The 13526-nt window shown below is 45.9% G+C and overlaps 1 protein-coding gene across 4 annotated transcripts in view; it reads left to right on the forward strand.

Moving 5' to 3' along the window:
- depdc5 (DEP domain containing 5, GATOR1 subcomplex subunit) overlaps positions 1-13526 on the forward strand; it is a 177219-nt gene that overhangs the window by 45621 nt on the left and 118072 nt on the right. For all 4 annotated transcript variants that reach the window (XM_048556254.2, XM_048556255.2, XM_048556256.2 and 1 more), the window contains exons 13-15: positions 1112-1186; positions 6120-6254; positions 9164-9225. In XM_048556254.2, coding sequence (XP_048412211.1) covers positions 1112-1186; positions 6120-6254; positions 9164-9225 — 272 coding nt within the window. The remainder of the gene's footprint in view (positions 1-1111; positions 1187-6119; positions 6255-9163; positions 9226-13526) is intronic.

Genomic DNA, 13526 nt, shown 5'->3' on the forward strand with positions numbered 1-13526 from the left:
GTTTGAGAATGTCTACTGCTCTGCCCTCATCAATCTTTTTGGTCACATCCTCAAAAAACTCAGTTGAATTGGTGAAACACGATTCCCCACACACAAAGGCATGCTGACCATCCCTAATTAGCCCTTGCCTCTCCAAATGCATATAAATCCTATCTTTCAGAATCCCTGCAACAACTTTTCCACCACTGATGTCAGACTTACTGGTCTACAGTTCCCAGGCTTCTCAGTACAGCCTTTCTCAATTAAAGCACAACATTGTCCACCCTTCAGTCCTCTGGCACCTTACCTGTGGCTGTAAATGACACAAATATTTCTGCTAAGGTAATTTGTTTTGTGACTCATTGACAGATAAGTTGTGACAAGTTTACCCCTGCTCTGCAAAGGAAAGGTACCTATCTTTGAGTGTTTGAAACTTTTGTCTGAAAGGTAGACCCACCAGCAATGCAGACTGAGTCCCTCAGTTCTGTGCTGCAGCATCAGCCTGCAGTGAGTTTGAATCTCTAGGGTCAGGGGTGGCTTAAACCCACGACCCTCCAACAGAACCAGGAGCCCTTCTGACAATGAACATTGTCCTCCAGTCAAAATATCTGGCGGTCAACATTGCAGTTGATATGGTGAACTACTGTCACAGAGTGGAACCGAGATATGAAGGGGGTGGGGAAGTTGTACAACAAAACACTTTTTCCCTGAGTTCTGTTGACATTGTTCTAATCACACATTTGACAGCTTCTGGTATCATAAGCGTGACATTTGAGGAGTATCCTTTCTGGCCGTTGTGGTTTGGGAGTTGCATTGCTGGTCCATGCTGAGTTGTCCACTCTCCTTAAGAATTCAGTCGAGATGATGGAGCTTTACACTTGTTGCTGGTGCCATGGAGTAGCAACTGGCAACAACATCCATCTCTTCTGCTTTAGCTTGAGGCATGTGGAATGTCAGGGACAGTTATATGCAGTTTTCAGCTTTGAAATCACCATCTGGTCACCATCCCAGTCTAAAAGAGAGCTGGATTTTTACCCACTCGCTGCATGTTAACACCAGCACCAAAGAGTGGGCAACAACCAGGGTGAATACTAGCTGATGGTACAATCTGCTGCTTTGCTTCCTTCCTTAGATGGTTTTCCACGTGGACAGAATTCTACGGCAGCTCAAGGAAACTATTTGGAGGCCATCAATCTCTCCTTCAATGGTATGGGTTTGTGTGTCTGTGAGTGTGCACGTCTACAGATCTGCATGGGCTAGGTTCCCTGAGAGACATTGGCAGCTGTGGTTCCAACCTCAACAAACTAGGGAAACCCAAGCATCACAGTAGTGACATAAAATTGATTTCATTGATCCTGGGCTGATCAGGGAGAAATGAGCTGGTAATAGGATCGGGTCAGTTTAGCTCGGTTGGCTGGACGGTCGGTTTACAAAGCAGCATTGTGCCAACAGCATGGGTTCAATTCCCATCACCTGCTTAGGTTACTATGAAGGACTCTCCTTCTGAACCTCTCCCTTCGGTTGAGGTATGGTGGCCCTCAGTTGAAACCAGCACCAGCCATTACTCACGAATGAAAGAGCAGCTCTATGGTCTGGTAAGACTATGGTGACGTGACTTGACCTAAAAGCCAACACATTTAAACAAGGAGAATGACCAACTTGTTAGTTGTGTCCTTTACCTGACATGGTGGACAATCCCAGAGTTCCAGAGTGTTTGGCCATGCTCAATTTCCTGGTAAGACGGTGGTGCCTTGACATCACTGTGTAGTGTCTTCCACTATGAAGTGTAAACGGAGCAAGTCTAACTCCTATTGTTCCGTGGTCCTTTTTGTTAAAGAACTCTCCCACGTGCTCTGTCACAGCTTGTGTGAGATACTGCCAATGTACAGGAGCTGTATTCAATATAAATTGGAGCGAGGACAGAAGGATAATGATAAAGCTTGATATATTCTCTGTCTATCTGTGATGATGGATTGCATAACTGTACCAAAGCATTTACTGTAGCCTTAAGTTGAGCATATGGACAAGAGTTACTCTTGGGTGCGATTTAATCTTAGTTGGGTTCATTTTCCTGGGAACAAGAGTGAGGAATTGCTGTGATAGTATATGTAGCAAAGACAGGCTTCCACGTTCTGTGATATCATCGACCAGGATGAGAGGTTTTGTGATGTCTAACCACAGACCAAGAATTCCATACTCGCCCTCTCATAACCTAACTCAAGCTCTTCACAGCTGGCAGACAGTGAACATAGAACATAGAACATAGAACAGTACAGCACAGAACAGGCCCTTCAGCCCACAATGTTGTGCCGACCATTGATCCTCATGGATGCACCCTCAAATTTCTGTGACCATATGCATGTCCAGCAGTCTCTTAAATGACCCCAATGACCTTGCTTCCACAACTGCTGCTGGCAACGCATTCCATGCTCTCACAACTCTCTGCGTAAAGAACCTGCCTCTGACATCCCCTCTATACTTTCCACCAACCAGCTTAAAACTATGACCCCTCGTGCTAGCCATTTCTGCCCTGGGAAATAGTCTCTGGCTATCGACTCTATCTATGCCTCTCATTATCTTGTATACCTCAATTAGGTCCCCTCTCCTCCTCCTTTTCTCCAATGAAAAGAGACCGAGCTCAGTCAACCTCTCTTCATAAGATAAGCCCTCCAGTCCAGGCAGCATCCTGGTAAACCTCCTCTGAACCCTCTCCAAAGCATCCACATCTTTCCTATAATAGGGCGCCCAGAACTGGACGCAGTATTCCAAGTGCGGTCTAACCAAAGTTTTATAGAGCTGCAACAAGATCTCACGACTCTTAAACTCAATCCCCCTGTTAATGAAAGCCAAAACACCATATGCTTTCTTAACAACCCTGTCCACTTGGGTGGCCATTTTAAGGGATCTATGTATCTGCACACCAAGATCCCTCTGTTCCTCCACGCTGCCAAGAATCCTATCCTTAATCCTGTACTCAGCTTTCAAATTCGACCTTCCAAAATGCATCACCTCGCATTTATCCAGGTTGAACTCCATCTGCCACCTCTCAGCCCATCTCTGCATCCTGTCAATGTCCCGCTGCAGCCTACAACAGCCCTCTACACTGTCAACGACACCTCCGACCTTTGTGTCGTCTGCAAACTTGCTGACCCATCCTTCAATTCCCTCGTCCAAGTCATTAATAAAAATTACAAACAGTAGAGGCCCAAGGACAGAGCCCTGTGGAACCCCACTCACCACTGACTTCCAGGCAGAATCTTTTCCTTCTACTACCACTCGCTGTCTTCTGTTGGCCAGCCAATTCTGTATCCAAGCAGCTAAGTTCCCCTGTATCCCATTCCTCCTGACCTTCTGAATGAGCCTTCCATGGGGAACCTTATCAAATGCCTTACTGAAGTCCATATACACCACATCCACAGCTCGACCCTCATCAACCTTCCTAGTCACATCCTCAAAAAACTCGATAAGGTTTGTAAGGCATGACCTACCCCTCACAAAGCCGTGTTGACTGTATTTGATCAAGCCATGCTCTTCCAGATGGTCATAAATCTTATCCCTCAGAATCCTTTCTAACACCTTGCAGACAACAGACGTGAGACTTACCGGTCTATAATTGCCGGGGATTTCCCTATTTCCTTTCTTGAAGAGAGGAATTACATTTGCCTCTCTCCAGTCCTCAGGTACGACTCCAGTGGAGAGCGAGGATGCAAAGATCTTCGCAAGTGGCGAAGCAATTGCATTTCTCGCTTCCCAAAGCAGCCGAGGACAAATCTGATCCGGGCCTGGCAACTTGTCAATCTTAATGTTTGACAAAATTTTCAGTACATCAGCTTCCTCTATCTCTATCTATTCCAGCATGCACACCTGCTCTTCAAAGGTTTCATTCACTACACAGGTCGTTTCTTTCGTAAAGACAGAAGCAAAAAACTCATTTAGGGCTTCCCCTACCTCCTCAGGCTCCACACACAAGTTCCCTATGCTATCCCTGATCGGCCCTACTCTTTCTTTGACCATTCTCTTATTCCTCACGTAAGTGTAAAATGCCTTTGTGTTTTCCCGGATTCCTTCTGCCAAGCCTTTCTCGTGCCCCCTCCTGGCTCTCCTCAGACCATTTTTGAGCTCCTTCCTTGCCTGCATGTAATCCTCTCTAGCTGAACTTGACCCTAGCTTCCTCCACCTTATGTAAGCTACCTTCTTCCTTTTCACTAGAAGCTCCACCGCTCTCGTCATCCAAGGTTCCTTTATCTTACCCCGTCTTGCCTGTCTCAGAGGGACATATTTACTCATCACTCCCAACAACTGTTCCTTAAACCATCTCCACATGTCTATAGTTCCCTTACCATGGAACAACTGCTCCCAGTCCATGCTTCCTAACTCGTGTCTAATCGCATCATAGTTTCCTCTTCCCCAATTAAATATCCTCCCATTCTGCCTAATCCTCTCCTTCTCCATAGCTATGTAGAATGAGAGTGTGTTATGGTCACTATCACCAAAATGCTCTCCCACCACAAGATCTGATACCTGCCCCGGCTCGTTTCCGAGCACCAAGTCTAGAATGGCCTCTCCCCTCGTCGGCCTGTCAACGTACTGCGTTAGGAAACCCTCCTGAACACACCTTACAAAAACAGCTCCATTCAAATCTTCTGCTCGAAGGAGGTTCCAATCAATATTAGGAAAGTTAAAGTCACCCATTACAACAACCCTACTGCGTCCACACTTTTCCAAAATCTGTCGACCTATGCTTTCTACAATCTCCCTGCTGCTATTGGGGGGCCTGTAGTAAACCCCTAACGAGGTGACTACTCCCTTGCTGTTCCTAATTTCCACCCATACTGACTCAGTAGGCAGATCTTCCTCGACAATGGAAGCTTCTGTAGCTGTGATACCCTCTCTGATTAGTAGTGCTACACCCCCTCCTCTTTTTCCCCCCTCCCTATTCTTTTTAAATGTTCTAAACCCTGGAATATCCAGCAACCATTCCAGCCCATGAGAAACCCATGTCTCTGTTATGGCCACAACATCATAGCACCAGGTACTGATCCATGCTCTAAGTTCATCACTTTTATTCCTGATACTCCTTGCATTAAAGCAAACACACTTTAACCGATCCCTTGGTTCCTTCCCAGGAAAATCCTTCCCACTAGCTGGTCTACCTCTTGCTACTGCCTCACCTGCATCAACGCTCACCTCTGGTATACAGCTCAGGTTCCCACCCCCCTGCCATACTAGTTTAAACCCTCTCGAACTACTCGAGCAAACCTTCCACCCAGGACATTGGTCCCCTTCCAGTTCAGATGCAACCCGTCCTTCTTGTACAGGTCCCACCTTCCCCAGAAGGCATCCCAATTATCAACATATCTGAAACCCTCCCTCCTACACCAGCTGCGTAGCCACGTGTTCAGCTGCGCCCGCTCCCTGTTCCTCACCTCGCTATCTCGTGGCACCGGTAGTAAACCAGAGAACACTACTCTGTTCGTCCTGCTCTGCAGCTTCCATCCTAACTCCCTGAAATCACTTTTTATATCCTCAAACCTATTTCTGGCTATATCTGGCCTTGCTGATATATATGGTCACTGCTTTCCTTCCCGGCTGCCCCTCTGGTCCTCGTCACTTCCTCTGATGCTCCCGCTCCTTCTCTGAAAGAGGAAAAAAAAAACACCGCTGCCCGCTACCGGTAAGTAATTTTAAAAATAAACTGCTTTACCTTAGCTGCAGTCTTCCGGGTCCGTCTTGCCTCCGCTGCTGCTCGCACTCAAAACATTTTAAGAACGTCTGAAATAAGAGCATGAGTGGACCATACAGTCTTTCAAATCTGTTCTGCTCAGTACCACCATAACTGATCAAAGACTTATTCACCTATTTCCAGTACCCCTTGTTCCTACGAGAGACCAAGACGCTGTTGATTTAAACGAAAAATCTAGGAAACTGTGAGGAATCCATGAGAATTCCGAAGGTTCACAGTCCTTGGAGTTAATGAGTTTCTTCTCATCTCCTGGGCACAGAACGCCATAAGTTATCCTGTTGTGTTACCTTGTAGTACCCTGGACAATACAATGGAAGTCAGCTGATTCGATGTACATATTAGGCCTTGTGTCTCATTTGTTTCGTGTTCATGGGAAATATTTCCTTTCCTCCTTTAGTGTTTGACAAGCATTACATAAACAGAAACTTCGACCGCACTGGCCAGATGTCTGTTGTTATCACACCTGGAGTGGGAGTGTTTGAAGTTGATCGGCTGCTGATGATTCTCACCAAACAACGGATGATCGACAACGGTGGGCTTCGACATACTTCCATGTTTCATTGTTCACTCGGCATGTTTAGTCATCTTTAATGAGGTGCAGAGGAAGGAAGGAATGGGAATTTATAGATATATACATATATGTGTGTATATATCTGAGTGTATGCGTATGCATGAGTGTGTGTGCGCTTAAGTGTGCGCGCACAGGCGCATGAGTGTGTGTGTATGCGCATGCGCGTGTGTATACGTGCACATGAGTGTGTGTGTGGGTGTGCGAGTGCACAAGTATGTGTATGTATGTGTCTGTGTGGGCGTTGTGGGGTTGTGTGCATGTGGTTTTCACTTTCATGTAATAAACTAAAAATTTTTTTAAGAGCCATTTCTTGCTGAGACTCATCTGGTGGCTGCAAACTCGTGCAGCCATGGGCTTCGAGTGGTTGGCGTCCAAAGACCTGGAGAAACTGACCGAGAAATGATGACCCTTTTAGCCGGCTGGTTAGGATTTCATGCCGTGTGCTCACATCTGTGATTTGAGCAGAATGCTGTACTTTTTGTCGACCGACGACAGCAAATATAACAAGATTTCAAACAACTTCAAATAATTTGATCTGTCCAAGACTGTTGCTTCTCAGTTCCCGGATTGATGGCCAATTACACATAGACCCTTGTGTATCCAACTCCTGATACCAATGTTAATATTTTTGGATTCGGGGCCATAGTTACTAAAGATAGACCATCGACCATTGGCAAATAACTTTGAGACAGTTTATTCAGTAACAGCAGTTCAGATATGATTTTTTTGTTTCCTCTGTCAAATTAACTCATGTATGTGACTTGGGCAAGTTAAGGGCAGTTTGCTGACAGCAGACGATGGATGAATACCACAGCGTATGTCAGTCTCTCTAGCCACAGTGTTAGGGGACTTTTCCCTAGGCCGCCTTCTTCCTATCTGGTTCATCATCTATCTGAAGAAGGCTGCAGCCTGGAAAGCACTCCCATTTGATAAGGATGCCAACATCTACCCACCCTCTCCCAACTCCCGCATACGCACACACACCCATTTCTTAAAGAAGTATTTTGTTTCTGCACTATGTTGGTCAGTTGTTTGAACCTTTCTGCCAATTAATACTGGATATGAAATAGTCACCTACTAGCTCTAGACCTGTTTGCATGACACCACTCTCATCTCCTGGCTGTTTCTGAACGCACACATGAATCGCAAGTTTCCCTTGGAATGTCAACATGGAAGCCTGACCTGAGTGACCCAGACACTTCTTGGGTTAGTTTCTATACTTGTACAAAATGAGAGATTTCATAAGTTCCTTATAAATAGCAGGAGGTCTTGCTAAAACTAAACAAGACACTCATCAGATCCACAGATGGAGAACTGCAAACAGCCTCGGGCCCCTTACCTAAGGGAAGATGTACTGGCATTGGAGGCAGTCTGGAGAAGGTCGCTAGGATGACACCAGGTATTGAGTGACTCTCTAATGAAGAGATATTGAGGGGCCTGTACTCATTAGAAAATGAGAGGTGACCTTGTTGAAAAATGTAAGATTCTTCAGAGACTTGACAGGGTTACATGTAGATAGGTTGTTTCCCATTGTAGCAGAGTCACAGACCAGAGGGCATAATCTTGGAACAAGAGCTGTCTCAATTAGGACACAGTTTGAGGAGGAATTTCTTCTCTTGGAGGGCAGTGAATCTATTAAATTCTTCATCGTAGATGTTGGGTTAGAAGGCATATTGAACGCTGAAGTAGCTTTTTAATCAGTAAGAGAAATGAGAGTTATGGGGAAAAGGCAGGAAAGTGGAGTTGAGGATTATCAGATCACCCTTGAACATGCTGAATGGTGGAGCAGACTTGATGGGCTGAATGGCCAACTTCTGCTCCTGCACCTTACAGCCTTACAACCTTATGAACTTCCTGACACTCTGAGCTCAGTTGCTTTGGTACCTATATTTGGAGGGTCTCCTTGTTTCTTTTTGATAAAGGACACTACTCTTCCACCTCCTTTGTTAAGTGTAGCATCAGAACACCTTAAACTCTGTTCTTTCCCATTATTGTGCCAAGCCCGGTTCACTGCTGTGTGACTACCAACAGCTCCAGCAGGGATGAATGCACCTTCTGTTTAGGACATGCAGGCTAGATTTAAGTAGGGTTCTGAACAGATGCATCCATTAAACAACATGATTAATACTCAGTATATGCAACGATCACTTCAGTGGGCTAACAGTGCAAAGTTCAGTCAATGGGAGCAGGTTAATCACACAACACAATGCCCCTGATCATATTCAGAAACCATCCATTTTAATCCCCAGCATGTCTCCTCCAACTTGATTGTATTGAGCTGTTCTCAGGATCGCACCAGCCTGGCTTCCAGAACACACAATCCTTACAGTGTAGAAGCAGGCCATTCAGCCCATTGAGTCCACACCAGCCCTCTGAAGAACATCCCACCCAGACCCGCCCCTCCACTCTATCCCTGCATTTGCCGTGGCCAATCCACCTAGACTGTCCATCTTTGGACTCTGGGAGGAAACTGGAGCACCTGGAGGAAACCCATGTAGACACAGGGAGAATGTGCAAACTCCACACAGACAATCATCCGAGGGTGGATCGGTCCAGCCAGTACAAGGGGCTGCTGCTACTGACTTCTCTGTGGGGAATAAGTGCTGTCAGGCAGTTGTCCAGGGTGTAACTGTGTTTCTGAGACCAAAATTGATAACATGCGTACAGAGCACCATTACAGCATTTTTACATCACAGAGAGTGAGAGACTATGCTGTTGCCGCCTTCACTAAAATCCCCCTCTGTCTGTACGAAGCAACACTTGGACTCCATCAGACCAAGAATGGAGAATCTTTGCTTCCTCTGATTTTTCTTTTAAGGAAAGCAGTCGGTTCCTGAGGACACTCTTTAACATTTCTTTGCTGTGTGCAGGTATTGGTGTTGACCTGGTGTGTATGGGTGAACAGCCTCTTCATGCCGTGCCATTGTTTAAGGTGAGTGCAGCTCTACCTTGCCAAGTTGATATCTGTGTAAAGTTACACACATGGTCAGAATGGCTGAAAAATCTGTCAAGGTTTCACATTTCTTATGACGAATTCCTTCTGATTACAAAACTGTACATCAAGCAACAAGCGTCTGTCCAAACACCATCACTGACCCAGTTTACAATGAGACCGTTCTTTCCTGTTTATAGCACAGCTGTGGGATACTGGGGAGTAAACAGTCGCAGGGACCTTTGCCATCCAATGCCCCAGTGACTAGGGTGGTCCAAACTAGACAAGAGTTTAGAGACTACTTTCGCACTTTCTGCTGGGGGTGTGTGCACATACGACAAATAAGCTTTTATATAGCCATACAGCACAGAAACAGACCCTTTAGTCCAACTAGTCCACAACAACCGTAGCCCCAAACTAAGCTAGTCCCACCTTCCTGCACTTAGCTGATATCCTTCCAAACGTTTCTCATTCATGTACTGATCCAAATGTCTTTCAAATGTTGTAACTGTACCTGCATCGACCACTTCTTCTGGAAGTTCATTCCACACAAGAACTACTCTCTGTTTTTTTAAAATCTTTCTCCTCTCACATTAAGATAGCCCCCCCTGCGTTTTGAAAGCCCCCCACCCTAGAGAAAAGACACCTGCCTGCCATTCACCTTGTCTATGCCCCTCCTGATTCTATAAACCTCTATAAAGTCGTCCCTCAACCTCCTACACTACGGTAAAACTACGTTCCAGCCTATGAGATGCTGCTTGGCCTGCTGTGTTCATCCAGCTCCACACTTTGTTATCCCAGCCTATCCTTATCACTGTTAACCTGCAGCATGTCAAGTCTGGACCTCAGCACTGCACAGCATGCATGGATTTTCTCGGTTAAGCGAAGGAGATGCGTTTTTACAGGTAGATGGTGTGCACATCATGTTATGCCAATAGAAACAACATATGTAAATCATCCTAAGAATGTGTCACAGGAACGGGAGGAGACCATTCAGTCCACCATGACCATCCTGCCATTCAGTTAGATAGTTGATCTTTACCGTGTCTTAATTGACCTACTTTAGTTGCATAACTACGCTTATCCATCTCCTTTTCACGTCTTTTTGTTGACCATCAGCGTCAACTGGGGAAGAGTTGCAGATTTCCAGTACTGTTTTTGTGAAGAAGTGGTGTGGACCCACCAGGAATAAACTCCTGTATCTACCAGATCCATCCTTTAAGTTAATTAAAGCCCACATTAGCTGTGTTCTAATGCACCTCCTCAAGCAGGTATGACTTGAACCCAAGACTTTAGGCTGCGATGCGCTGCACCACAATGGCCCTGAAGGTGAATGTCAGGAGTGAGATTAGAACCCACACCCTCAGAAAGAGCCCAGAATTCACCAGGCTTCAGCAAGTAAAGGAATGACCCAACCTGAGCCCAGTGCCTCAATCACGAGGTTACACTAAACTTTGTATACTTTGGGAATTACAAGCTTAAAATTTGCCATCTGTACTTGATATATAATCCCTTTAGGTGAATCCGTAGATCCACCCGAGTCATGCTGCACTCCTTCCAAGGTCAGTATTTCCTTCCTGAGATGCATTGTGCACAACAGAGCAGACGAGCGATGACCCAGACTGAGTTCAGTTTCTGGAACTACCGAGTACAAACTAGCTCATCTTTAACAACAGCAAAATGGCTTCATGCCACGGAACCAATAAACAATGGTGATGTGCTCAATGTTAAAGTGTGAGCTGATGGATTTGGGACGACTAACAAAAGGGTACCCAGACACTAGGCAGTACAGCGGATCAGAGGGAGCCAAGTGTGCGTGTCTGTAGAGTCTAGAAAGCAGCACAACAGGTAGATAAGGTGTTTCGGAAGGCATATGGGCTTTGAGTCAGTCACTGAATACCCAAGCAAGACCATTATGATGGACCAGCATTGTACACCAGCTGTGGTCTAACCAATGTGCAGTGTTGGTCACCACACTGTAGGAAGGATGTGATTGCGCTAGAGAGGGTGCAGGGGAGAATCACCAGCATCTTGGAATAGTTCAGTTCTGAAGAGAGACTGGGGTTGCTTTCCTTTGAATAGGGAAGTGTGAGGGGGATCCGGTTGAGGTGTACAAAGTTCTGAGTGGCATAGGGTAGATTGAGGAATACTTTTCCCCTTTAGTAGAGGGGTCACTAACAGGAGGCAGAGTTTTAACAGCAGGAGCAGGAGGCCTCGAAGGGATTTGAGGAAGACCTTTTCTTGCTCAGAGAGTTATGGGTATCCGGAACTCACTATCTAAAAGAGGCAAGAACTTTCAACGTTTAATAAGTATTTAGAATAACACATGAAATGTCATAACATTCAAGGGGCTGGGGGAGGAGCTGGTTGGGAGGTGCTGTGGGGTTTGCTTGGGGGCTAGAAAGGAGTGATTGCCAGTGGGGATGGACGAAGGAAATGTTGAAATGTATAAGATGCCAGTTTTGGAGGATTGCACAGATTTTCGAAGGGTGTAACAACAAGGATTGATTTCATAGAATCCCCACAGTGTGGAAACAGGCCCTTCAGCCCAACAAGTCCACACTGAATCTCAGAGCATCCCACCGAGACCCATTCCACCTATAAACCCACCTAACCTATGCATCCCTGGACACTACGGGAAATTTAGCATGGCCAGTCCACCTAGCCTGCTCATCTTTGGACTGTGGGAGGAAACAGACAACAGGGGGAGAATGTGCAGACTCCACACAGTCAGTCGCCTGAAGGTGGAATCGAGCCCAGGTCCCTGGTGTTGAGGCCACAGTGTGAACCACTGTGCCACGGTGCCGCATGTGCACAAATACGGTGAGAAGCTTTGTTTCTGTGCAGTACAGGCAGATCATAGTAAGTAAAAGGATGTACAGATCAAAAAGACTTAGACAGGGGCATACAGGCTACATTACATAACGCATGCGGTAGGCAAGATCAATGTTAGCAAGATCAGCGTTATTTGAGGCTGGAAAGTCCATTCATTAGTCTGATAACAGCCAGGAAGAAGCTGTTTCTGAACCTGCTGGTGTGTGTGTGTTCAGACTTCTGTATCTTCTGTCTGATGGAAGAGGTTGTGGGAAAGAATGACCGGGTGGGATGGGTCATTGATGATGTTGGCAGGCTTTCTGCAGTAGCGAGCTGTATGAAGGGAGTCCATAGATGGTTGGCTTCTATGTTGGTCTGGTGTGTGCACACCAGCTTCTGTAGATTTTTATGGGCCTGTGCAGACCAGTTGCTGTACCAGGCTGCTACGCACTCAGACAGTATGCTGTCAGTGGTGTATCTGTAAAAGATGGCGTGAGACCTTATGGACATACCAAATTTCCTGAGCCGCCTGAGGAAGAAGGGGCGTTGTTGTGGCTGCTTGACTGTTGCACTTGTGTAGAAAGCCCAGGGGATATGCCTTCCTAACCATCTTATCTACCTGTTGTGCTGCTTTCTAGACTCTACAGACTCGTACACTTGGCCTCCTCTGATCCGCTGTATTGCCTAGTGTCTGGGTACCCTTTCGTTAGTCGTCCCAAATGCATCAGCTCACACTTTAACATTGAGCACATCACCATTGTTTATTGGCCCAGTGGTATGAAGCCATTTTGATGTTAAAGATGAGCTAGTTTGTACACTTCAGCTTCTGGAACTACCCTCAGTCTGGGTCACTGCTTGATTATCATCACTCCATGGAACGTGATGCTATTCACCCCGTCAACCTCAGTTTTACTAGGGTGGGGACGTGACCTCCTCCCCTTCTTTCTGAAGTCAATGATCAGTTCTTTGGTTTTGCCGATGCTGACCTTCAGATCATTTTCATTGCATTACATTGCCGATACATTACCTGTATTTCCCTTCTGAAGTTTGACTCGTTATTGTTGTTGAATATCCTTCCCATTATAGTGGTGTTGGCAGCGAACTGGTAGATGGCGTTTGTTCAGAATTTGGCAACACAGTCGTAGATATAAAGGGAGTACAGTAGGGGGCTAAGGATATGTCCTTGTTGGGCTTTAGTGTTGTGTTATTGTGGAGGAGGTGCAGTTACCTATCCTCACTGGAGGAGCAAAGCAAGTTTAAAAATGAGGCTGAATATTTTGAACTTGAAGCTCTAGTGGCCTGGACTCAGGGTAGGTCTTGGCTCAGAAGCAGGAAAGATCATTTTGGTGCTGGAGGTTTTGTTGTGTATTGAATTGTACTGAACAGGAGCTGGTGATGAGAATTCCCTGTCAGCTCTTGCAAAATCAAATTTCTTCGGTCGATGAAAGCTTCTCAGTTGTTGTAGGGAGGAATTCTACTTATTCAGG

The sequence above is a fragment of the Stegostoma tigrinum genome, chromosome 26 (genome assembly GCF_030684315.1).
Source record: "Stegostoma tigrinum isolate sSteTig4 chromosome 26, sSteTig4.hap1, whole genome shotgun sequence".
In the NCBI taxonomy this organism is placed as follows: Eukaryota; Metazoa; Chordata; class Chondrichthyes; order Orectolobiformes; family Stegostomatidae; genus Stegostoma; species Stegostoma tigrinum.